General features: G+C 46.4%; 2 protein-coding genes across 4 annotated transcripts; one reads left to right on the plus strand and one right to left on the minus strand.

Annotated features, from left to right (window-relative positions):
- The first annotated feature begins 2,027 nt into the window (after positions 1 to 2,027).
- Positions 2,028 to 17,605, plus strand: BFAR (bifunctional apoptosis regulator). Of its 3 annotated transcripts, none has more exons than XM_081839900.1 (9): positions 2,028 to 2,208; positions 4,247 to 4,305; positions 5,982 to 6,309; positions 7,922 to 8,123; positions 9,597 to 9,766; positions 10,135 to 10,279; positions 13,518 to 13,688; positions 15,780 to 15,982; positions 16,624 to 17,605. In XM_081839900.1, exons 3-9 carry the CDS (start codon positions 6,050 to 6,052, stop codon positions 16,814 to 16,816), a joined length of 1,344 nt encoding a protein of 447 aa, XP_081696026.1. In that variant the 5' UTR covers positions 2,028 to 2,208; positions 4,247 to 4,305; positions 5,982 to 6,049; the 3' UTR covers positions 16,817 to 17,605. The 3 variants fall into 3 exon arrangements, with proteins under 3 accessions (XP_081696026.1, XP_081696025.1, XP_081696024.1); XM_081839899.1 differs by having other exon boundaries at positions 2,028 to 2,185; XM_081839898.1 differs by lacking the exon at positions 2,028 to 2,208 and adding an exon at positions 2,978 to 3,688.
- Positions 17,367 to 25,633, minus strand: PLA2G10 (phospholipase A2 group X). Its single transcript, XM_081840154.1, has 3 exons — positions 25,472 to 25,633; positions 21,020 to 21,126; positions 17,367 to 18,221 (listed from the first exon to the last, which is right to left on the minus strand). Exons 1-3 carry the CDS (start codon positions 25,531 to 25,533, stop codon positions 18,073 to 18,075), a joined length of 318 nt encoding a protein of 105 aa, XP_081696280.1. The 5' UTR covers positions 25,534 to 25,633; the 3' UTR covers positions 17,367 to 18,072.
- Between the last annotated feature and the right edge of the window lie 402 nt (positions 25,634 to 26,035).

Below are 26,035 nucleotides of genomic sequence, written 5' to 3' on the forward strand. Positions count from 1 at the left end.
TACAAAGATGTCTGCAAACGTTACCTGAAAGCTGGCAACATCAAACCCCGCCAGGTGGGAATCCCTTGTTTTTTTACTGCGTCGTATTTGTTTTCATAGAATCATAGAATTGTAGAGTTGGAAGGGACCACGAGGGTCATCTAGTCCAACCCCCTGCAATGCAGGAAACTTTGTTTTGGTGTGTTTTTCCTGTGCTTGCACATCACTGGTTTTTCTTCTGTAAAGTGGGCATTTTGTGGTACCTGCAGCAGATTTTTAGATTTCCAAATGTGCCACCAGGTCTGAAAAGCTTAGGGATTCCAGGAATAAAACAATGCCTCCTAGTTTCCTCTTGTGTTTAATTTGCGGTGTCCTCTTCACACTTCTGTAGAGATAAAAGCACAAGGTGTCTGCATGAAAAAAGGGGACAGCAAAAGCATTCAGCTGCATCAACTTCGGTATGGAGTTTGAGGAGATGACCATTTACCATAATTGGATTTAATTTTGCTGGAGCCAGAGGCAAGACACTGGTTTGTGAGCCTCAACCCATGCGCGATGCCTATGGATCACTGGGGTTGTTCTAACCCCTGTCCCAATTGGTGACCTGGAGATCAGTAAGACTGCACTGCAGGGCTGTCATAATCCCCCCCCCTCACCCTCTGCTCACCACCTGCATACCAGGGATGATAATATGGGTAATAGTGGGTTGCACTGCAGGGTTATTGTAGTCCACAGTCTTAGCCTCATCCCTTCATTTCCTTGCAACGTGAGGAAAGCAACACTGGACTACACCGCAAGGTTGTCAGAAGCTGCTCTGAGTTTGAGGCCCCATCAAATAGTGGTAATATGACTTGCCAGTATGGTGGTACTGTAGTAGTTAAAGTACCAAACTAGGACCAGGGAGACCTGGGTTCGAATCTCCCCTCAGCCTCAATGTCCCCGGCAGGGTCAATCTTTCAACCTAAACCACCTCAAAGGATTGTTGTGGAGATGAGACGGAAAGGTGAGAGGTAAATTCCCCTGGGTTTCTTGTGTTGTAAACAAAATCTGTCCTTTTTCCCTTATGGGGTATCCGAGAGCCCGTATAGTCTTCTTGGTAGGAAAAAATATCAGAGGCCAACCAGAGAATATTGAGAAGCAAAGCAGCTAGTAAGCTTGATCTTTATTGATCTGTTGCAACAGGGTGCTCCCCTCACACGCAGGAAAGGAGGAGGATCCAGAACCAAGGTGTGCCGGTCCTTATATAGATATTTTAAATTCCCTGCCCTGGAGCTCAAGACCACCCCTCCATACATACAGACATACATCACAGAAGGGGTGTAACCCAAGACCACCCCCACAAGCATCATACCTACATCACAGAAAATGTGGTCTACAACAGAAATTTGAATGTTGTTTTTCCTGTCTGCCAGGTTATCTGATAATGTCTTATCTGATTGCCTTTCCTGGAAGTCTGGCCATTCCTTTGAAATGGTGATTACCCAATTCCTGCCTCCCTCCTTGCAGAGAAAACATTTGGTCAGCTTGGGAGTCAAAATGGTTTCAGGTCGGTCTTCCTGTGCTGATCTATGTACGTGCTTGGTTGGTACATTTATGAACATTTATTATATATATATAAGACCTTAAATTTTATTGTTACACTTGAAAGAAGCAGAAGATACAAATGGGAGAAATAAGTAATACCAGACTACACTGCAGGGCTGTCGTAAACCATTATGCTCCCCCGCCCCCCGAGAAAATGAGCAGCAGCGGATGCCTATGGCGTAAGAGACACGTCCACCCAGCTGCTGTCCAATCGCAAGCTACGCGGAAGTTAGGGCGCCCTCCCTTTGGGGAGCATTCGCCCACTTCAAACATGGCGCGGGGGCAAACCGGAAATCTGATTTCCCGGACCAAGGAACGTGCCGCTCTAGGACTTCCTCCTATCTATGCTCAAGACGCAGGTGAGGACTTTTAGTAAGCCGCGTCGGTCAAAGATGGCCGCCGAGGTGAACAGGAAGTGCCCCCCGTTGGTTCCGGGATTTCGACCACGCCCCTCCAGTTTGTGTACAGGTCGGCGCTGCGCTCTCGGCGACAAAGAGGCGCCCGTGCGTAAGTGATACGTCAGCCAAAGAGGGGGCATCGGGCGGCACCACGCATGCGCGCCCAGAAGCGGATCCCGGCGGGGCTCAGCTGAGGAGAGGGAGATGCCGCGCTGTCAAGCTGGGTGAGGAAGAGGAGGAGGTGGGCGTCGGAGGGGCCCGGACCCCCTTCTCCCCAAAGGGGTCAGGGGCGGGGGAGGGAAAGGCCGGAGCGGCGTCGCGGCGGCGGCTGCTGCTGCTGCTTCTGCTGTTGTTCTCAATAGAGGTGGTTTTACTCGGAGTAGACCCGTTGAAAGTAATGGGAGGAGGGACTAAGGTTCGTTCATTTCGACGGGCCTGCGGTGTGTAAGGCCTACATGGGCAGAACCCAGAAATGATGATGGTGATGATGATATTATAATATAACACGTTTCTGGGTTGTGTAGGAGTAAGTTATACTCGGAGTAGACCCGTTGAAATCAAATCAGCCTGAATTCTACGATTCTACATGGAGATTCCCTTCCAACTCCATAATTCGATGTTGGAGATAACCTAATAATAATGATAATGATGATGATGATAAAATAATAATAATAATAATAATAATAATAATAATAATAATAATAATAATAATAATGATAAAATAATAATAATAATGATGATGATGATGTGGTGGTGGTGAGAGATGACATGGGAGGTTTGCCAGCATCAGCCCATCCTCAGGTAGAGTGTGGGGAGGAAATGAGCTTTCCTCTCTCCCTCAGTTCTTCCCCCCCCCTCTCTCTGGGCGACCCCTTCAGGCAGGGTGAGAGTTCAGAGGCAGGGGGGAGGAGGAGGAGGAGGAGGAAGAGGATGACGACACAGAGATTTAAAGGTTCCTGCGCAGGTGGAGAGAGATTCCTCTCAGGCTAAGGGCACTTATATGAGGGCAGCGCACGTTGAGGCACAACAGGCACACACAAAATAAGTGGCAACTTTTAAAACAATTAAAACAGTAACCGAGCTCTTTAAAAAGAGGCAGTTTTAAAAATCAGCCAAGCAGGGTGCAAACCAAATTTTAAAAGCATTTAAACTAAGCAAACAAAGAGGTTTGAAGGGTGTCAGAATGACAGCAGTGTTGGTGCCAGACAAGTTTGTAAAGGGAGGGCTGCATACGCACAATAAGTTTAAGGCAACCCCCGAACAAGAAACTTCCCCTCACAAAACTACAGTTCCCTTAAACTACAGGTCCCAGGTTTCATGAGGCAGGATATGTGTGGAAACTGTTAAATTTGCTGGGCCAGTCCAAAGTGTGCCTAACCTACCCAGCAAACTGCCTCCAAGAATTGTTGGCAGATTCTTCTGGGATGTTCATGAGGAGGCGTGGAAGGCGGCAACCTTCCACTGTTTTTTGTTCCCAGCATTTGGTACTTTTGACTGTCCTTGTGCATGGAGGCTTCATTTGCTATCTTAACTTAATTCAGGATTAAGCTATCTTAATCCAGAGGGAGGGAAGGTTCCAGATGTTGTCGGACTCTTGAAATCCCATCAGCCACATCCGGAGTGGTCAGGGATGATGGGAGTTGCAGTCCAACAGCAGCTGGATTGCTACAGGTTCCCCACCTGTGGCCTAGAAGAGCAAAAAGACTTCCTTGCTAGCTCATAATAAGGTAGGCCTGTGTACTGGAGTTGCGCATTTCATTTCCAAAAGCTGCCTTTCAAGTACCCACAGCCTGAAGGCAACAGCCCCCCTCTACTGTCCCCCCCCCCCAGCAAGTGATATCCAAAGGTAGATTGCATTTGTTTTGCAGTAGCCATTGGCAAACGGTTTGTGTGGATTGTGTAACCCTTCTACATGTAAACAGCATATTTGCTCTCTGCCACGCCCCCATGTGTTATAAGCATGGCATTAAAATATACTTTCCCAATTCTACATAAAGCCCATGGGAGGAAGAAACCAGATTTGTTAGTAAACACAACAAACTTTCTGGGGCCTCTGACTTCATTTTCTAAAGGGGATATTAGAGTCTGTTCCTGCAGGAGAATATAGATATAGGCAACTTTTCTCGGCATGCAGTTGTATTAACTTTTTAATTTGATTTCCCTTGCATGTTCCAAAGTGTGCGAGAGACACTTTTTGCCAGTTTGTTGATCAATATTCTTTACAGCAGCTGAAGAGAGGTTTTATGTTTGCTGAAGTGAACAACCTGTTTTATCTCTTCCTTTAGAACCAACGAAATTTTCCTTAGTAGGAATAGAGTTGTGTGAGATGTGGATTCAACCACAGGTACGTAGAGTGATTCTGTATTTCATTAGGAGGAAAGGATGTAGACTTGATGGTAACATTGGCACCTGGGAATTTATATTGGCCTGCCTTGTTGGCAGTTGAGAAACCTAAGCAGCCCTGTTCAGACATCTTAGTGTTGGCTAATCTTGATAATCTGATGATGCTTTGGATAGAAATGTTTTTAAACGCATATAATTAAGTGGCTAGAAACTGCTGTACTATTGGCTATTGGTAGGAGTTTCTTCTAATTTTTGTTCCCATAAAGCCCTCTAAGTCAACATATCTTCCTTTCTTGCCTCCTCCTTCCCTCACCATAGAGATTATAACTTAATAAAGGATCTAGTCATTATTAACTCATTCCATTGGATAATTAAGAGCCTGTGTCCACTCTTAATTCCTTTGTTGTTGTGACAACAACATTCCTTTCCAGAGTTACCTAGTACTGGAAGACATCGCCTCTCCCATTACAGTTGTGCTCTTTGGCCCTGTGGAGCCTTCAGTGTTCAATTTTATCCCCTGTGCTGTTTAACATCTACATGAAACCACTAAGTGGGGTCATCCAGAGCTTTGGAGTACATGGTCAGCAATATGCTGATGACACACTGCTCTGCATCTCCTTTACATCTGCAAGTGAGGCAGTAGAAGTGCTGGCCCAGTGTCTTGCCTCCATAATGGACTGGATGAGAGCTAGCAAATTGAAGCTCAATCCAGAGAAGATGGAGGCACAATTAGTGGGTAGTTCCTTAGACCAGTTGGATGGGAGGTTGCCTGCCGTTGATGAGGTTGCACTCTCTCTGAAGTAGCGAGTATGTAGCTTGGGAGTACTCCTGGATTCTTTGCTGTTGCTTGGAGCTCAGGTGGCCTCAGTGGTCCAGAGTCCAACAGCTTTGGCTGGTGACCCAGCTGCTCCTCTATCTGGACAGGGATAGCCTAACTTCTGTTGTCTGCACTCTGGTAACCTCTAGGTTAGATTACCACAACATGTTATACGTGGCACTGCCTCTGAAGCCAGTTTGGAAGCTTCAGCTGGTGTAGAATTCAGTGGCCAGGTTGCGCAAGAAGATTTGAGCATATTACACCGATTCTGGCCCGACTGCACTGCCTGCCAATTAGTTTCTAGACCCAATTCAAAGTGCTGTTTTTGACCTATAATGCTTTAAACAGCTCGATACCACAGTACCTCAAGAACTGTCTCTCCCCAATGAACTGACATGGACCCTGCAATTATCATCTGAGACCCTTTTTTGTGTGCCTCTCTCACGAGAGGTCCAGAGGGTGGCAACATGATGACCGGCCTTTTCTGTAATGGCTCCCTGTTTTGGGGAACACTCTCCCCAGGGAGGCTCACCCACCACCTTTACTATGCATCTTTAGGTGCCAGGCGAAAACGTTCCTCTTCAGCCCGGTGTTTGGCTGATTAATAGTCTATGGCTTTTTAAATGAGCTTGTGAGAATGGGGTTATTGGTTTCTTTTTGTTTTATTATGTGTTGTGTTCTCGTTTTGTATTTTTATGCTGTGAACCACCCTTTGATCTTCGGATGAAGGGCGATACACAGATTTAACTAACAACAGCAACAACCACCACCACCTATCTCATTGCATTAACAATGCATTTTTATTTACACATTGGATTGTGTTCACAGAGAAACATAACGGGCTCACTCTCTTCCCATAGCTTGTGGCGTGCTTCAAGATCTAGGGACGTGCGGACGTTGTGCTGGCTGCTGCGGGTACAAAGAAGACATGGAGGAGGGTTTGACGTGGCCGTCGGAGAGGCTGGAAGTTCAGACAGCTGCTTCTCCCAGGGTCAGCCGGCGGATATCAGTCAGCGAATTCTCTTGCCATTGCTGTTACGATATTCTCGTCAATCCTACCACCTTGAACTGTGGGCACAGCTTCTGTAGGCATTGCTTGGCATTATGGTGGACGTCTTCCAAGAAGAACGAGTGTCCAGAATGCAGGGGGAAATGGGAAGGATTCCCCAAAGTCAACATTCTTCTCAGGTGATTGTAGCAGTCGAGGACTGTGATATGTGGTTTTCATACAATGGTTGAGATGTGTTAGTCTGCCCTTATAGTAAGAACTGTTGGTCCTACGATTTTCATACTTTTAATTTCATTTTTCCTTTCACTTTTCATGTATATATTACTATACGCAAGGTGGTCTGCAAGCTGAAGAAATAACAAAGATCATACACCTTATAACAATCTGATCCAATGCAAAATAAGCCATAATAAAAACATGACTTTAAAATAAACAACTTAAAGCAGTACTCAATAATCTATTAGAATATCATAGTACACGATGAAATTAAATGCCAGCAAACTATCATTGGATAGAAATTCACTGCTAACAATTACGATAAATATTTGCTGAACTGTAATTAGTAAAAACAGCAAGTCACAGTGCATAAATACCACAATACATACAAAACCATGTAAATTGAGAAACAAAGGCACACAACTTGTAAATATATATATATATATATATATATATATATATATTTTAAATCCTGAACTCATTTTCCCCTCTTCTCTACTTTTGCTGTTCTTAATGCCATGGTTTGGGAAAGGCTTACTTCTTAGATCCTCTAAATCACGGGTGTCAAACACAAGGCCCGCGGGCCGAATCCGGCCCGCCAGACCTCGTCATGTGGCCCGTGTAGCTGCCGCCGGCCGCCAGCCTTCACCTTTTATTCTCGCTTCTTTTTTTTTGACACAAGAAAGCCGCCTCTTCAGCGCATGCGCGGCAGCCTACAAGCCAGAGAACGTCTGCCCTCTAGCGGCGCCGGCCGTTCTACACAGGAAACCTCCACTTTACATGCGTTCAGGAAACCACCGGCCCTTTGAGGGTGACCAAACTGCTGATGCGGCCCCCGATGAATTTGACTTTGACACCCCTGCTCTAAATGCCCTCCACTGTCGGTCTCGGCGTTTCAGTATTGCATGAGTCCTCCCTGGGGTAGAAAGACCACTGTAGAGCTCTCTTGGTGCTCTCCGCAGCTGTTTCAGTTCAAACCACTGGAGGAGGAATTCCAGGCTAATAGCCAGATGTTCTCCTCCAGGCCTCTCCCCACACCACACCCTCTGCCCTCTTTGAGGCATTTTTGTGTGGCTAGAATGTCTCCTTGAAAAGTGATGGTACCTCTTGCTTCCCTGAACGGAGGGGTGTGTGTGTGTTTTGCATAGCTGAAACGCAGTCTCCCGTCTGCAGGTGAGATTGACATCAGTTGCACCTCCCCCTTCTGCTTCTAGCTCCGCCCACCACAGGCACCCTGGGAATCCTGTCCATGAGATAATGTGGTTATAAAAGATTTCCCCCCCCCCCAGTTAAAAGGGTTTAGCCAGCAGAACGACTTACCGTTATCACCTGTTTGTACCCAACGCATCCTTCATGGAGCTCATTTATCAGTCCTGTAAGGCTGAGAAGAGAGTACAGTTGGCCCGCGGACAGCTAGCAAACTTCATGACGGATGAGCTGGACTCAGGTCTCCCCAGTCCAGCATTCTAGCCTCGTGCCCTTTCCTCAGTGCAGAGGAGAAGGCCCCTTCTCCAGATACAGCCTGGCCGCAAACTGCAGGAAGAAGTCTTGCAAAGTAACGCTCTCTTTTTCTAGGGATGCAATCGAAAAACTGTTTCCAGATGCTATCGAGCAGCGGAAGGACGACATCCAGCAGAACAGCGACGTGTCCCTCAGCCTTGCCGCCTTTCAGAAATACGGGAGCGATCAGACCTCTGCAGCTCCAACGGCGGGGCGAATTAATCCTCGAGGAGGGGGTTTCTTCTCCGGTGTGCTGACAGCGCTAACTTGTGTGGCTGTAAGTCTCCCCCTTTAAAAAGCCCTGTGCTGGTGGGACATAAAGCTGCGGATGGGTTTTTGAAGATCTGATTGTATAGTTGCAGAAAACTTAGCACGTCTCCTGACTTAATGGGCCCCTTCAGAGAAATTTCAAAGGACATCCTGCTGCCCTCCATCTTAGTTCCCTTGAGCAGGAAAGGTGAAGGGAAGCCTATAGAGCCGCCTTTCTCAACCTGTGGGTCCCCAGTTGTTGTTGAACTACAACTCCCATCACACCTAACTAGCAAGGCTAGAGCTCAGGGATGATGGGAGTTGTAGTCCAACAACATCTGGGGACCGACAGGTTGAGAACCACTGCTATAGAGGTTCGCAGCTACTAGATTTGGTTCTTGTCTGCCTTTGGAAGTTGCCTTATATTGAGTCAGGCCATTGATCCATGCAGCTCAGTTTGTCTACACTGATTGGCCATGAATCTCCAGGGTTTCAGACTGGGGACCCACAGCCACCAGGTAGGCTTCCACCTCTTTCCCCCTCCTACAGGCTGATGTCCCCAAAGAAAATGCTGGACACTAGAAAGTGGAAAGGTACCCAGAGGGAAGAGTAATGTTTGACATGGTGCATGAAGCTTAGTGCTTGCTTCAGCTGCAGGGCTCCCATAATATATTCCCTAGCGCTTCCACCATGCTGTTATGGGAGGGTGTTCTTGTCCCAGAGTCGCCCAGTGAGTCCTTGGCTATCAGACTTTCCAGCTGTATGTCATCTCCCCCTCCAAGCTGTATTTAAGCCAGGCTCCTTGGAGTGCCAGCACCAGAAACTTTACTGTTGGCGAATGTTCATTTTTGCTTTGTATTTATGTACAGGGGTACCTTGGTTCTCGAACTTAATCCATTCCGGGAGTCTGTTCGACTCCCAAAACCGTTTGAAAACCAAAGCACGGCTTCCGATTGGCTGCAGGAGCTTCCTGCAGTCAAGCAGAAACCGCGTTGGATATTCAGCTTCCAAAAAAAGTTTGCAAACCGGAACACTTACTTCCGGGTTTGCGGCGTTCGGGAGCCAAAACGTACGACTACCAAGGCATTTGAGAACCAAGGTACAACTGTACTTAAGCCTACATTGGATGGTGTTTTTTTGTTTCGTTGTAATATTGAAATTATTCTGTGTTTGCTAAATTGTAGATTTTTGTAATTTTGAATTCGCTGGCATGCTCCATATTTAGAATATTTGTATTTCCAGTGTTCTCTATTTTGATGTTTTTGAATGTTTGCTGCAAGCTGTTTTGGGCACATCTCGTCATGGAAAAGCAGCATATAATTAAAATCAATCAATCAGTCAATCAATCAATCAATCAATCAATCAATCAATCAAGTCCAGCACTATCCTTTGGGCCACGCTGGGTGCTTTGCTCTTGTATTAAACATCTGAAACATGTTTAATATGTTTTATAGTCACCGCTGTGCATAACCCATCATGGACCCTCTTCACTGCTTTCTAGGTAGTTTTGCTCGGCTATCACTGGAGCAGCCGGGAGTCGGAAGATGACCTCCTCGTCCACAAACCCGTTGCGAAATGGACTGCTGGGGAGGTGGTACACTGGCTGGGGCAGCTGGGACCCTGGACTTCCCTCTACAAGGAGAGGTTTTTACTTGAGCGCGTTAATGGGAGGTGAGGAAGATCCCTTTGGTGATGCTCTGAGATTATTGAGAGAGAAACTTCATTGTACCTGGTGCCTTGCTTATAAAAGATTTTGTGTTCCTCAGGTGATGTGAACACAGGGGCAAAACAAAACAAAAGTCTTGTTGTGTTCAAAGTAAGTTTTTAATCTGTAGCATGGCTGTTAGCAATAGTTCCCTGTTAGTCCTCTTGCTAGGACCATGTCTAAATTCTAGAGTAGGCAGATGCGCTTTGCTCTCAGTGCAAATATCCACAGACCCGTCTTGTCTTGATGGTGATATTCGACTTGGTAGTTCAGCACGATTTGGAGCAGGGCAGAGGGCGTTTCCTTCGTCTAACAGTAACTCCTGGTCTTGCAGGCTCCTGCTGACGCTCACGGATGAGGAGTTCTCAAAGGCTCCTTACAATGTAGAGAACAGTAGCCACAGGAAGGCCATTATGACAGAACTGGAACGTGTGAAGATGCTGGGCGTCAAACCACCGCAGAACCTTTGGGAGTACAAGGTGAGAGGATGTTACAGGAAGTCCCACCTCCAGTGGCCGTAGACCTTTAGCCCCTGCACCAAAGTACCATATTTTTCGCTCCATAAGACGCACCTGACCATAAGGCACACCTAGTTTTTAGAAGGGGAATGCAAGGAAACAAATATTTTTAAAGGGAGTGCTGAGCAGAGCCTGTATGCATCCCAGGCTCTGCTCAGCGCTCCCTTTCATGAGCCACATGGAGCGTGTGTGCGGCACTTGCAGGCTTTTCCCCAGGAGGGAGAAGGACAGCCCCGTCACTGACGGGCTGCCCTTCTCCCTCCTCAGGGGAAAAGCCCCCAAGAGCCGCACACATGTTCCTTTTTTTGTTTTTTGGGTTTTTTTTGGAAAATAATATTTATTAAAGTTTTAAAGGTTACAAAAAGAAAAAAGAGAAAACACCAAGTTAGGCAAAAACTAGACAACACATCACAATAAGAAGGGGAAAAAAGAAAACAAAATTAAAATTATAAAAAACAGAAAAATAGGAACAATTAAAAAAACCACAACAAACCTTCCCATAATTTATCTTTCATTTGCTTGTTTCCTTGACCTCCTCACACCTCCCTTTTTTGTATTCTAGTTCAGTTAGCTATTTCAGCAAATCCTTTCCATCTTTCCCAGTTTTTATTATAATTTATCTTAATAGAGTATAACTTTACCTTCCCTCCTTTCATCCATTAACAGTCTATTTTTACTTAGTCCTTTATAACATTTCTGCTAAAGCCACATAACTTCATTCCAGCCTCCTTCTAACATTCCTTAATTTTACAATGTTTCTGTAAATAAGCTTTAAATTTCTTCCAATCGTCTTCCACCGACTGAGCCGCACACATGTTCCATGCAGCTAGTGAAAGGGAGTGCAGCTCTTGGGGGCTTTTCTGGGAACTGGGGGAAGGGACTGACGCGGCCAGTCAGTCCCTTCTCCCTCCTTGGGGAAAAGCCTGCAAGAGCGGCACGGAGCGTGTGTGCAGCTCTTGGGGGCTTTTCCCGCCTGCCTCCCGCCTGCATTCGCTCCATAAGACGCACACACATTTCCCCTTGGGGGTGTGTGTGTCTTATGGAGCAAAAAATATGGTGCTCTTCTGTCCCTGTGGTGTTTTGATCCTCGGCATCCCTGCTGCGACCCAGCCCTGCTCTTGAGTCTGGTCCCCATCCTGTCTTCAGCCTGTGTCGCCCAAGTGCGGTATAACGGTTTGAGTGTTGGACTAGGACCTGGGAGACCAGGGTTCAAAGCCCCGCTCAGCCATGAAGCTCATTGGGTGACCTTGGGCCAGTCGCCATCTCTTAGCCTAACTTACCTCACAGAGTTGTTGTGAGGATGAAATGGGGAAGAGGAGAACCATGAACACCAACTTGAGATCCTTGGAAGATAAAAGTGCCTCATGGACTATATGGAATTGGCGGAAATGACTGGCAGAATCCGAGACCAGGGAGAAGAGTCGGTGGAGGAAGATTGGAAAAAATTTAAAGATTATTTACAGAAATACTGTAAAATTAAGGAGCTTTAGAAAAAAGGTGGAATAAAGTTATATGGCTTTGGCAGAAATGTTAGAAGGAACCAGGTATAGATAGATTGTTAATGCATTAAAAGGGGGGGGGGGGAAACTAGGTTACAATATGTTAAAATTAACTATAAGACAGAAAATAGATGAAGATGGAAAGGACTTGCTGAAATAGTTAATTGAAGTGGAAGACAAAAAGGGAGGCGTTGAGGAAGTCAATGAAACAAGTGTATGAAAGTTAAGATCGAAAATATTGGAAGTGTTTTTCATTGCTTTTGTTTTGTTTGGTTAATTTAATGTTTTATGTAGTGTTTTTGTTTTTGTTTCTGTTTTTCTATGTTTAACTTTTCTTTCTTCTTTTTGTAATTTCCAAAATCTTAATAAATATTATTTTTTTTTAAAAAGGAAGATAAAAGTGCCATAGAAATGTAATAAATACATAAATAAAATAAAAGTATCTTAGCCTGGCTTGAAGCCATTTTACAAAGGAGCAGGGAGTCTCCCCAATTTCTGTGGAATTTCCTGCATCTGAGAGCAAATGCTACAGTGGGCACCCCACTGTGCAATTTATTGCTGGCAAGTCCCCCCCCCCCCCCGTCTACTCTAATGATATCTTACATAGTTACTCTGGGCTGCTTGATGCAGGGCTGGCCTGAAGGGAGAAATCTACAGAGCAAATCCCCTCCTGCTGATTAATAACAGGGAACTAATTTATAATTGGGATCTGGGGAATGAAAGGCCGGTTAGCTTAACGTCAGTAGTGGGGAAACCACTAAACAGGTAGAATTGCCAAGCAAGAGGAACAAGCCTTGCGGAAGTGGAATCAGCATGGCTTTTGCCAGGGGGAGGTCCCGTCTCAACATCTAGAGGGTTTTCTCCCCTCCCCAAGCGTGCCAGCAGAGATGAACCAGTTGATAATGGACTCTTAGGTTTTCAAAAGGTTTTCAAAAATTTATCCCTGAAAATTTATCCCTGAGTAAGCTGAGTAGTCGTGATATAACCACAGAGATCCTCTTGTGGATCAGGACTAACTTAGGAATAGAAACAGAGTACAGTCGTACCTTGGATCTTCAATGCCTTGGTACTTGGACATTTTAGCTCCTGAATGCCGCAAACCCGGAAGTGATTGTTCTGGTTTGCAAACGTTCTTTGGAACCTGAACGTCTGACAGGGCTTCCAATTGGCTGCAGGAGCTTCCTGCAGCCAATCGGAAGCCACGCTTTGGCTTCCGAACGTTCTGGAAGTCGAACAGACTTCCGGAACTTATTCCGTTCGACTTCCGAGGTACGACAGTTTTCTCAGTGGTGGGATGTGGAAAATGGAGGGTTGGTGTTGGAACCTGTTCTTTTTAACTGGTTTATTGGTCATCTAGAATTAGGGCTGAGCAGTGAGGGAGCAGGATTGCCCTGGGGTGTCAGGTGGGGGCAGTGATCTCTCATTCTGCTCTCTATAATGATGCTTCTGATCTCTGAAGCACCAGAACAGAAGAAGATAGAGCCTCTCCCCCACTTAGGCGGGGTTCATGTGACCCTTACTTAATATGACTCGGATCTTATGTTACACGCCTGGAGGGTGAAGAGGTTGTTGAGACAAAGCTGCATTTCACAGAAGACCCTTTGCACTCTCCCTTGCTTCCGTTTCTGTTCCTCGTGTATTCATGTGTTCTGGCTAACGGCTGACTCTCCCCCGTTTCTCTCCATTTCCTCACATTCCAGGCGGTGCATCCTGGGAAGTCGCTGTTCCTGTTGTACGCCTTGAAGAGCTCCCCTCGGCTCACCATGCTCTACTTGTACCTCTTTGATTACACGGACGTCTTCCTCCCCTTCCTCCACACCATCTGTCCCATGCAGGAGGAGGAGCTGGAGGACATTCTCGCAAAGCTGCTGGTAAGTAAGAGCAGGAGACGTCCGCTTTGGGAACATGCCCCCCTCCCGAACACCTAAAAAGTGGGAAGGGGTTTTGTGGGGGCAGCAGTACAGAATGCTTTGAGGCTGCAGATCAGCGTCTCTCGCTAAAAGCTCGGTGAGAAATGGCCCCAGGAGCAAAAATGGGGCTAACATCATGCGGGCAGCAAGCCAACGGCTTTTGTATTTCATTTTATTTAACAATTTCTTGAAGGTTTTTAACACATTGGGCTCTAGAATCCAAACACATTTATAAAAAGATAATAAAAAGAAATATTTCAAAAATAATAATAATAAAGAAAAATATAAAACAGAGTACTCATGATTCTTACAAAACACTATTACATTCATACCTTGGATCTCAAATGCCTTGGTTCCCAAACAAATCGGCTCCCGAACGATCGAAACCCAGAAATAAGTGTTCGAATGATTTTCAGAAGCCAGACGTCTGGTGCGGCTTCCCTGGCTACTGATTGGCTGCAGGAGCTTCCTGCAGCCAATCAGAAGCTGTGCTTTGGTTCCTGAACGTTTTGGAAGTCGAACAGATGGATTCCGTTCAACTTCCAAGGTACGACTGTATAGAGAAGAGAAAAAAGTAACTAAAAATACTGTTTATCACTGGTAGAAAATGTGGGCTATCTCTACACACTGGGATTGATTGCTAAATCATTTTTTAGAACCATATCTCTATGAAGGGAGCAGGTGTGTCTTACAACTCTCAGCCCCCTTAACAGATAAGACTTCCCAGGATCCTTTGGGGGAAAGCAAGACTGTGTAAAGTGGCATGCTACTGCTTTGAATGTATGGTGCAGACGGAGCCTTAGTGTGAAGCAGATTTCTGTGTTCCTCTGCAGGTTTGGCAGATGCCAAATACATTAATTGCCACCGCATAAAGATATGAGGGACGCGGGTGGCGCTGTGCTCTAAACCACTGAGCCTCTTGGGTTTGCCGATCAGAAGGTCGGTGGTTTGAATCCCCACGACAGGGTGAGCTCCCGTTGCTCGGTCCCTGCTCCTGCCAACCTAGCAGTTCAAAAGCATGCCAAAAAGTGCAAGTAGATAAATAGGCACCACTCTGGCAGGAAGGTAAACAGCCTTTCTGTGCGCTGCTCTGGTCTCAGTGTTCTGTTGTGCCAGAAGTGGCTTAGTCATGCTGGCCACATGACCCGGAAAAACTGTCTGCGGACAAACGTCGGCTCCCTTGGCCTGTAAAGCGAGATGAGTGCCACAGCCCCAGAGTCGTCTGTGACTGGACTTAACTGTCAGGGGGCCTTTACCTTTTTTAAAAAGATATTTGCAGCGATACAGGGTGCCTTTCCTTCATGTTATGCTTCCTTAGAGATACTCGCTTCTCCTTAGCAAAAAAAAGTAACTGTTTTCCAAAAGTGGCATATACCTAATATGGACAAAATGTGCTCGCTCCAGGGATCGCACTGCCAGAAATCTTCCTGGGAAATCCTAGTACAGACTCCTAAGTCCCAGTGTAGCACTAAATGCTGAGATAAGAAAATGCTTCCTGCCAAGATTACCAGCATCATCATGTTTAAGACCAGGGGTCAGCAAACTTTTTCAGCAGGGGGCCGGTCCACTGTCCCTCAGACCTTGTGGGGGCCCGGACTGGCAGGGGGGAAATGACGAATTCCTGTGCCCCACAAATAACCCAGAGATGCATTTTAAATAAAAGCACAAATTCTACTCATGTCAAAACACGCTGATTCCTGGACCGCCCACAGGTTGGATTTAGAAGGCGATTGGGCCGGATCTGGTCCCCGGGCCTTAGTTTGCCTACCCATGTTTAAGAGCCATGCCGGTATCCCCAGTGTTGATGGGCATGCTTTTTTAGCCTGCAGTCCATCTGAAATGGCTTTGCTTTGGGCTAAAACTGAACACACACACAGAGATCCTAAGCCACTTATGGGCAGCAATATTTTTTATTTGCTTTCAAGGAAAAGCAGTCAATAAATTTTGCGCATGCCAGTAGCAAGAAGTAAATTTTGATGGCAACATTTGAACCAGAGATATTTTGGTATGGTGCCCAGCCTGCTTTTCCTGAACACTTTCTGTCTCTTTCAGGACCTGAAGGAGCCTGCTTGGAAGCAGTGGCGAGAATTCTTTGTGAAATACTCTTTCCTGCCCTACCAGCTAATAGCTGAGTTTGCTTGGGACTGGTTAGAGGTGCATTACTGGACATCCCGCTTCATCATCGTCAACGCCATGCTGCTCTCTGTGCTGGAGCTCTTCTCCTTCTGGAGGCTGTGGTCGAGAAGGGAGCTGAAGTAAGTCCCTCTCAGACCTTCCTATCTTCCAGAATTAGCAACCCTGTTTTTGTACTTGTAAAATCCCTTTAATGTTTCCCTCTCTCTCTTTATCACCGTCTTTTTGCGGAAATCAAACAGGGAATTTGCACTGAATAGAGAGATTCCTCCTTTTCCATCTCCCAGCTGTGACTCAGCTTCTTCCCGCTCAGGGGAGGAAAAGCTAGTCGTGCAATGGTGTGCCAGGGATCTTTTATTTTTGGATATCCAAAAGTCCCCAAGGTTAACTTGACATGTCTCGTTTATGAGCAAATTGCTTTCCAGGGAAAAGCATGTGACTTACAGTGCTCCAGATAAGCAACCTTCATTTGAAACGAAAAGGAGCGTCACGAACCACACATTTCCTGTACATGTTGGAGGCCCACCCCCCATTTTTGGTACTCCCCTCTCTCCTTTCTCTTAGTTTCCCTTTTGAGCTTGTTTAAAACTCTCCTTAAAACTATTACGGTGGTGTTTTCCTGTAAATGATTGAACACGTTTGCTTTCCCTGAACTGTTGTGTGTTGCGCAAGGATGTTTTTAGTGCAGCTTCTGCAAGAGTTCCAAAGGTTCATCGGAAATGAGATCTAGGGCTCTAATCTGCTCTTTTCCCTCCCCATCTAGGACAATTCCTCACCGGATGTGGGGCCATTTCTGGAAAGTGTCCACCCAGGGACTCCTCATGGCTATTTTCTGGCCAGTTATTCCTCAGTTTGTTTGCAACTGCCTGTTCTACTGGGCTTTGTACTTTAACCCAATTATAAACATTGATCTTGTGGTGAAAGAAATCCGTCGCTTGGAAACTCAAGTGCTTTGATGGCGTGTTCTGGGATCGACACTGTGCTGTTCAGTCCTGAACCATCTGGTGACAGGGAGCTGCCAATTTAATTTTCTTTCCACAGTGACAAAACTTGTGATTTTTTTTTAATGGCACACCTACTTTTGCAGCAAGTCTTCCTTTTCAAAGCTGTGACAGCGGCAACAAATGAAGGGAGGTGCTTTTCTGCTTTTCCTCGAGGAGAAGGAACAGTTAATTTCCCTGTAATCAGGACGTTTGCTTTTGGACTAATCGAAGCGCCAACCTTTGTGTGCTACTCTCTGTATCTGGCCATGCAGCACAAGAAGCCTGATGAGAAATTTAAGCAGTCAGGCTCCTTTTTCGTGCAAAACGAGTCCTGCATTTACACGTTAAGCAGCTGTATACCCTTAAGAGACACCTGACCCTTCTAAAAATGGCTCAGATCTTGACTTAGACCCCTTTTCCTTATACGCACAGCTCTGGTCGTGTTTGTGAATTTGAAGTAATTTCTGTTGCTGTATTGATTTACTAGATCTACTTGCCAACTGCTACCACTTTTTCTTTTAGAAAAAAAGGGAAAAGATGTTCTGCACGTAAATACCAATTGATTGTGAGACGGTGGGCTTTTCCCCAGTACGTAGATGAACCACCTCCTGTCGCCACTCGTTAAATGTATGCCAAAACCAAGATTAGCTTTATTTTAAATGATGTGCCCCTATAAATTAAACTTGACTCTGCGTTTGTAATGATATGATCTTCAGATTTGCATATGAACATTTTTAAGAATTAAAATGGAAGATTTTTTTTTCTAATATTTATTATTAGTATTACATTTTTACCAAAAACCCTTCTTCTCCCTCTCCCCCTTCTTCCCTTCACAGCAGCCCTGTGAGGTAGGCTGGTCTGAGGTTTCATGGTCAAGCAAACTTTTGCCTGGGGTATACAAGATAAGGAAATGGTTACTCTGGGGGCTGAATCCTTTCTGGACGACACTTCAGACTTATAACCCAGAGGAGAATATCACATACTGAATTGAAATGAGATGTACCGAGGTTAGGTAGGCAGCTTTGTGTCACCTGGGCCAAGGAGCTGGGTTGGAGCATGTTATCTCCTTCTGTTTCTTGTTTGAAGAATGGCTGAAATTATTTGGAAGTTGGTCTAGACAACACCCAAAGCTGGGTGAAATCTAGAGCCGCTTTGATTTGTTTTTGAAAAGTGACTCGAGGAGGGGAACGTCCCATGTCCGTAAAATCTGGCCCAAGTGACGCCTTTTCTTAATCATCTTCACATTGAGGGTTGAACGACCCACATAAAGTATCCGGCCAGAACAAATACTGGGAATTGTAGGGGGCGCTTGCCAGACACTTGGCTGCTTCGCGGTCGCATTCGCAAGCCATTTTTTGGCACTTGTCTTCTATATCCTCTGTGGAAAGAAAAAGTGAGACCAGGAATCAAGCCCATCATTCGAGGCATTGCAAAATGGGTACCAGAGTGCGCAGATTTTTCTGGCCTTCAGCAGAATGAGAGGGAATGAAATACTTACTTAGATACTAAATATTTTGAATAAAACTGGATGCCCAGGGTCTTGGAAGGGCCAGTATCTTTAGGAATGACAGAAACATTAATGGAATGAAGCACATCCTATGTGTGGTTACTCTGAAGTAAGTCCCACTGTAAGTGGGTAGGGCAGCCTCCCTTAACCTACTGCCCTAGATTCCCAGTTCCCATCTAGCAGCCATCAACAGCCCTCTGCTCCATGAATTTGGCTAATCTTTTTAAGTCATTAAGTTGGTGGGTATCACTGCCTCCTGTGGAAGCGGGTTCCACAATTTAACCATGCAGAGAGTGAAGAAATCCTTTCTTTTTATCTATTCCAAATCTTCCAACATTCAGCTTTGATGTCCACAAGTTCCAGTGTTACGAAAGAGGGAGAAAAGTTTCTCTCCACTTTCTCCATGCCATGCGGAATCCTAAAAAAATCTATCTTGTCGCCTCTTACTGCCTTTCCTCTAAGCTGCCCTCTTTCCTCCATCCCATTGGAACATTTCAGTTGCCCTTTTCTGAACCTTTTCCATATCCTTTTTGAGGCAAGGCGACCAGAACTGTACTCCAAATGCAGTCGCCCCCTAGATTTGTATAACAGCACGGTGATAAATTCCTTTCCTAATGAACCCTAGCATGGAATTTGCTTTTTTTCACAGCGGTCACACACAAAATCTGCAATGTCCGAGTTGTCGTTCAGCAGCATCTGGAGGGCCAAAGGTTCGCCACATCTGCTTAATCTGACATGGACACCTCTCTGAAATTCCTTGGCATAGCTGTCAACTTACAGATTTGAAAATAAGGGACCAGCAGCCACGAAAATAAGGGATCAGCAGCCAAAATAAGGGATTTTAGTCAACCAGCTGAAATACAAAGTTAAAGGGGACCAGATAATTTGGGAGAGCAGCGCCGGTTTTTAACCCTTCGTTTCCAGAGGTTGCTGCTCAAGACACCAGCTGATGAAACACTGCAATTAAATTACAAGCAGCAACCGCTTTTTGCGCAAAACGAAGTCCAAGCTACGAAGATGCTGCTGCAGTTCTGTATCTTTTCTCTCGTGCTCCATCTGCAGCTCTCAGTTCCATCAGGTGGGGCGGGAGGAAGGGGGGGGGAATAGCGCCCGAAGTAAACCAGCAGATCAGACCATCTATGCTAGTCTACCACTACAAATCTATGGGAGAAGTGCTTGCGGTCCTTCCTCCGCTTTCCCCTCTATGGTTAGCTCTTGGAACACCTGCCTGCACCTGCGCCGCCACCTCCTCTCTCTGAACTGCTTTCTCTATGGTTGCCCTCGCTCTCCTCTCAAGGCTCCTCAGCAATTCATAGGCTGCGCCAGGCTGCCCATCTCATCTGGGTCCTTCGGCAGCACAGCCGCAGTACGGCCTAGCGGGAGCGGCAGTGACGGGCAGAGGGGAGGCCCCAGGCAGAGACGCTCAGTTTGGCGGCCGCAAGGAGGATGGCAGCGGAAGGGCCTGAGGCTCCAGCCAGTCCTGGCGGGGAGGGGCTCCTGGGGTCCGAGGCTGGTGAGAGGAGGCCGGAGGGGGGCGGGGCGGGCAGCCAAGCAACACAGTTGGAGCCTCCCTCCTCCCTGGCTGGAAGGGAGGGAGGGAGAGGAGCTGTTTCCTTTGAAACCCAGGAAATTTGAGGGACATCATCAATAAGGGACAGCAGCGGGACACGGCGCTGGGATAAGGGAGTTTCCCGCCAAATAAGGGACGGTTGACAGCTATGTTCCTTGCTTACAGCTAGAATATCTCTTGGGCCTTAGAATCACAGAACTGTAGCATCAGAAGGGGCCACAAGGGGCATCTAGTCCAACCTCATGCAATGCAGGAATAGCAGCTAAAGAATTCAAGCCGGATCAGGGCCGTGTTGTTTTCCCTGCAGTGCAGGGCCTGGTGTCAGGATGCCGAGCATTGCATTCAGGTCCTAGGCAAAGAGGGCTGCTGATGCTACTAGCAGATATGGCCACCAAGGTGAATGAAGGGGGCAATTGGGGGCTGCAGTGCTGCCAGTCTCCATGCCAGTGGGGCCAGCTGTTGGAGAAGCTGAAGGAGGCCGGGGTGAGCTCCAGCGATCCAGCTGCAGCATGGGTGCCCTGCCAACTCTACCCAGCTCTGAAGCCATGCCTGCTTGGAGTAGCTTATCGGGCAGTTTCAAGCGGGCAATCTTTGCCCTTGGTTCTGAGAAGAAATGGAAAATGCAAAAGGAGTCTCTTAAAAGTGCATCCCTAAGAGAGGGCAGGGATGCGGGTGGTGCTGTGGGTTAAACCACAGGGTCTAGGACTTGCCGATCAGAAGGTCGGTGGTTCGAATCCCCACGACAGGGTGAGCTCCTGTTGCTCTGTCCCAGCTCCTGCCAACCTAGCAGTTCGAAAGCACATCAAAAGTGCAAGTATATAAATAGGTATCGCTCTGGCGGGAAGGTAAGCAGTGTTTCCGTGCGCTGCTCTGGTTTGCCAGAAGCGGCTTAGTCATGCTGGCCACACGACCCGGAAGCTGTACGCCGGCTCCCTCGGCCAATAAAGCGAGATGAGCACCGCAACCCCAGAGTCAGCCACGACTGGACCTAGTGGTCAGGGGTCCCTTTACCTTTAAGAGAGGGCAGGAGGGGAGGTTGCCAGATGCAGCAGCCATCCTAGCAGCAAAGCTCCTCCCCGCCAGGGGAATATCCACTCACCACACTTGGCCGAGTTGTTCTCACACTCCCAGGTGTACTTCTGCAACTTGGGGGAGCAGCCCTCCTTCTCGGCTTCCCCGTAGCAGCAGTCATGCTGGAAGCAGCACCTGCCGGCCCCAGAAGAGAGGATGATGGCTTTGTTTTTAGAGCATTTGCACAATCCCCTATGGCCAGAGCGGCTCTCAGAGCGACTTGCATGTGTAGATGCACACACAGTTAAAGCAAGGCAAGGCATTCCCTGCCTGCGTGTATCGACAACTGAAGAGACATAACACAGTCATATCTGAAGAAGCGTCTCCACCCCCATTGTTCTACCCAAACACTGAGGTCCAGCACCGAGGGCCTTCTGGCGGTTCCCTCCCTGCGAGAAGTGAGGTTACAGGGAACCAGGTAGAGGGCCTTCTCGGTAGTGGTGCCCACCCTGTGGAACGCCCTCCCACCAGATGTCAACGTTAACAGCAAAAACCTGACATTTAGAAGACATCTGAAGGCAGCCCTGTTTAGGAAGCTTTTAATGTTTGATGCATTATTGTATTTTAATACAGTGGTATCTCGGGTTAAGAATGTAATTCGTTCTCGAGGTCCATTCTTAACCTGAAACTGTTCTTAACCTGAAGCACCACTTTAGCTAATGGGGCCTCCTGCTGCCGCTGCACCGCCACTGCACGCTTTCTGTTCTTATCCTGAAGCAAAGTTCTTAACCTGAGGTACTATTTCTGGGTTAGTGGAGTCTGTAACTTGAAGCATCTGTAACCCGAGCTACCACTGTATTTTGTTGGAAGCCACCCCAGAGTGGCTGGGGAAGCCCAGCTAGATGGGTGGGGTATAAATAAATTGCTATTATTATTATTATTATTATTATTATTATTATTATTCCTCCATTTCAACATTTAGAGGAGTGTGACTTCTGCAGGACGGCCACATTTCAGTTCCCATAAAGTGCAAACTAGACAGGTTCATCTTTAAATGCAAACTGAACCCAATGTATTCCCCATCCCTAGTTATGCATAAGCTCTCTGGGATCCAGCCAGCTGCTGCCACGAAGCTCTAAGGCAAAGGGAGAGCTTCCAAGTCTGTGAAAAGGTCACCTTCCTCTCGACTCCTGGCCCTACGAGTTGCGTAGGAGGGCCTTCTTTAGGGGCGGATCAAAGCACCAGCTTGCCATCTCCATGCCTTCAAAACAACAGCAACAGGAAGCTGACCTGCTAGCCTACATTTTAGTCTGGATTTGGGGCTGGGAGAAGTTCTGGGAGAAGTGGAAGCAGCTGGAGACGTGTGCCCCACTCTTCCAGCTGTGCCACGAGCATAGCAATTAAAGCCACATCTTCTCATTTTGCAAGATTGTGGGAAGCAATGGAAGTCTTGTTTTTCAAAAACTTCACTGCAGCAGCCAGATGGTCATAAAATATATCCCGTATAGATGGCTATATTTTGGGCAATGGTTTTTATTTTAGAACTGCCCAAGGATGTGGGCTATTTCCCCCAAACACAGGAAAAGTGGTTTGGCCTTAGCCAGAGAATCTGGTGCAGCAGTTTCCAAGTTTGCACATTCTGATGTGGCAGTGGCTTTCTCTCTCTGGAATAGGGGTGGCCGAATCCATCAATTTCCGGGTCTCATTCTTCCAACTTTAAGTTCGTTTCACCACCTTTCTTTTACAAAGTCCTCACAATCCCCCCCCCCATGCAGTATTTTTGGATGCAGCTTTTCAGGCAGTATATGTTTTTGCAGGCAATTTCCCTAAACGCTATGCATTTTTGTCTATTTTCACTAATGAGAGAGAGTTTGGATTTGATATCCTGCTTTATCACTACCTGAAGGAGTCTCAAAGCGGCTCACATTCTCCTTTCCCTTCCTCCCCCACAACAACCACTCTGTGAGGTGAGTGGGGCTGAGAGACTTCAAAGAAGTGTGACTAGCCCAAGGTCACCCAGCAGCTGCATGTGAAGGAGCGGGGAAGCGAACCCGGTTCCCCAGATTACGAGTCCACTGCTCTTAACCACTACACCACACTGGCTCTCTATACATATACATATACTGTATGTACAGTGGAACCTCGGGTTGCGGATGTAATCCATGACGGGAGGCATGTCCGCAATCTGCAGCATTTGCATCCTGAAGTGCTGCTTCTGCACCGACGCGATTTGGAGCTTCTGCACATGTGTAAGCGGCGAAACCCAGAAGTAACCTGTTCTGGTACTTCTGGGTTTCCCGCGGTCCACAACCCGAAAACACGTAACCTGAAGCGTCCATAACATGAGGTATGACTGTACTTCGATGCACACTTTGCCGTTATATCTACATTCTACATACATTAGGTTTGGGAACTGATCTGCAAAATTTGGAGAAGGGCCCATTTCACAGGATAGCTGTGTTATAGTTTCCGTATAGTTTTGCAAAGTGTGAATTAGGTACAGCATTTCTCCTACATCCTTACCCTTAAAGGTCTAATCTCACTCCTCCCCCGTCATCCTGGTCTCTTGTTTAAAATTATTCCCACAGGTTTATAATTTAAAAGACATGTCACACAAGGAAAATTACGGGGAGGGTAGAGGAGAAAAGCAAACTCAGGCACCAATTCTTACAGTTAAATATAATGTCTTGTGGGGTGGGGCCACAGCAAAGCTAGGCAGCTCCAAACCTTTGGCTGGGAGTGCTCTCTTTCTTTTCAACCGGTTCCCGTTTGCTTATTTAGATTTCTAAATGATCCTTCCTATCCAGATGTTTGAAGCTGCTTAGCTTTGCTCTGGCCCAATAATTCTATTTAATTTTAAAGATCGGCATCTGAGTTTGCTTTTTTCCTCTACCCTCACATCCTTTTTTCCACATGTGTCATGTCTTTTAAGTTGTAAATGTGTGGAATGGGCACTCTGTCCCCAAAAAGGTAAACAGGAGAGAGGCTAGAGGCCTTCCTGTTAGGAATAATGAGATCCGAGGTACCAAGTAAACAAACAAATTTGTTTATGTATGCCCACTACAGCAGCGAGAATCCTATATGAACAAAGATGGAGAGAGGAGCTAGTCCCTACCAAGGAGTGGCAGATGAAATTAACAGAATACACAAAATTAGCAAGCTTAACCAGAAAAATTAGAGAGCAAGAAGAGAAAGGTTTTAAAGAAGAATGGAAGCCATTTGTAGACTACTTAGAAAACCATTGTAAAAGTGTTAGAACTTTAATCGGTTCGGAGTAAGTTCAGCAGTTATAGTTTAGAAGGAGAATAATTTGAATGTTTAAATAGTTAGAAAAAACAGAGTATGCAGCAGGAATGGGAAAATTTAGGAAGCCATGGAAGGATAGACGGGAAGTCGATGGAATAGAATTATGGATTGATGTAATGCAGTGATTTTTTTTCTGGGGGTACGCATACCCCTAAACATTTTTGTGAATCTTTGTACTTTTGTCCATTTACTGTATTTATTTCCCCCGATTTGAACTCTAAAATGGTGGTTTTCTTGATTCAAAATGAGAGTACCCCTAAACATTTTTAAAGAAAAAAAGTACTGTTGTAATGCATCTGTTTCTTTTTTCTTTTTTCCTTCCTTTTCTTTCACTTATTCTTCAGTTCTGTATTTTGTACTTTTATAAATTCACAAATAAAAATTAAATAATAAACAAAAAACTTGAACAGGAAAGGCTCTCTAGATTCAAGACTGTGTGTTTCTCCCCACTTAACTTTGGGGTGTGGCGTTCCAAGGTGTCCTGAAAAATGACTTTCAGGAGAGAAAAAAGGACACCTCCCTCAAAAGTAAGTGTATCAGAAACCCAGAACCTTCGCCCATGGAGATTTCATCCCTTTGATCGTTTTCAAGTGCAATTTCTTCAACAGACAGACGCACGTCACATTTCATGTTGTATCTCTGCACCCAAGTACAGTGGTACCTCGGAAGCCGAACGGAATCCGTTCCTGAAGTCCGTTCAACTTCCAAAATGTTTGGAAACCAAGGCGCGGCTTCCGATTGGCTGCAGGAAGTTCCTGCAGCCAATTGGAAGCTGTGTCGGACGTTCGGGTTCCAAAGGACATTCGCAAATTGGAACACTCACTTCTGGGTTTGCGGCGTTCGGGAGCCAAAAACGTTTGACTCGCAAGGCATTTGCCAACCAAGGTACAGTGGTACCTCAGGTTACATACGCTTCAGGTTACATACACTTCAGGTTACAGACTCCGCTAACCCAGAAATAGTGCTTCAGGTTAAGAACTTTGCTTCAGGATGAGAACAGAAATCGTGCTCCGGCGGCGCAGCAGCAGCAGGAGGCCCCATTAGCTAAAGTGGTGCTTCAGGTTAAGAACAGTTTCAGGTTAAGTACGGACCTCCGGAATGAATTAAGTACCAGTACTTAACCTGAGGTACTACTGTACAACTGTAGAGTTACGATAGAGATGGGGGGGGGGGGAGAATGCATTTCCGGAACAAAACGTTTCAGATATTTTGACCTGCCGAGTCTCATACTCACCAGTCTGCCTTGTCCCTGGGATAGCCGGTCCCTCCCAAACCGCAGTAGCACCCATAGCGCATGTAGGCAAATGGCGAGCGCTGTGTGGTGCACAAGATCGCCCCGGCGAGCTGGAGGAGTCCCCGGCGGGTCCGCGGCGCAGCATGTCCCAATGGGCTTCCTGTAGCTAAGGGAAAGGAAAGCAGATGGGTTAGGATCCGTAGAGCCCTTTCTACGCAAGCAGAACTTGTCAGCGGGCTGCCTCTTGTGGCCAGGTGTGGCGTTTGCCCTCCTAGGTGTGTGACATCACACTGGGTTCATAAGGAAAGGGTTAACTAATTGTAAAATGACTAACCCAAGGGGAGGAATTTGAGTTAGAGTTGGGGGGGGGGTTGAGAAATTAGTCTGGAGTTAGAGACAGAGAGAGGATAAGTCTGTGGGTTGGACTAGTCTGATGTGGGAGAGTGAGAGAATCTGTTAAGAGGTGTCAGTCAAACAGCTGATATAATCAGTCAGAAGGTATTAGGAAGGTAAAGGAAAAGGGACCCCTGACCATTAGGTCCAGTCGTGACCGACTCTGGGGTT

This window comes from Podarcis erhardii (genome assembly GCF_964252035.2).
Source record: "Podarcis erhardii genome assembly, chromosome: 14".
NCBI lineage: Eukaryota > Metazoa > Chordata > Lepidosauria > Squamata > Lacertidae > Podarcis > Podarcis erhardii.

Coding starts and splice junctions, on each gene's coding strand:
- PLA2G10 (XM_081840154.1), bottom strand. CDS start 25,533: ATGCGCTATGGGTGCTACTGCGGTTTGGGAGGGACCGGCTATCCCAGG. Junction 21,127..25,471: donor CCCAGGGACAAGGCAGACTG/GTGAGTATGAGA, acceptor TGGGGCCGGCAG/GTGCTGCTTCCAGCATGACT. Junction 18,222..21,019: donor GAACAACTCGGCCAAGTGTG/GTGAGTGGATAT, acceptor TTCTTTCCACAG/AGGATATAGAAGACAAGTGC.
- BFAR (XM_081839900.1), top strand. CDS start 6,050: ATGGAGGAGGGTTTGACGTGGCCGTCGGAGAGGCTGGAAGTTCAGACA. Junction 6,310..7,921: donor AAAGTCAACATTCTTCTCAG/GTGATTGTAGCA, acceptor CTCTTTTTCTAG/GGATGCAATCGAAAAACTGT. Junction 13,689..15,779: donor ACATTCTCGCAAAGCTGCTG/GTAAGTAAGAGC, acceptor TGTCTCTTTCAG/GACCTGAAGGAGCCTGCTTG.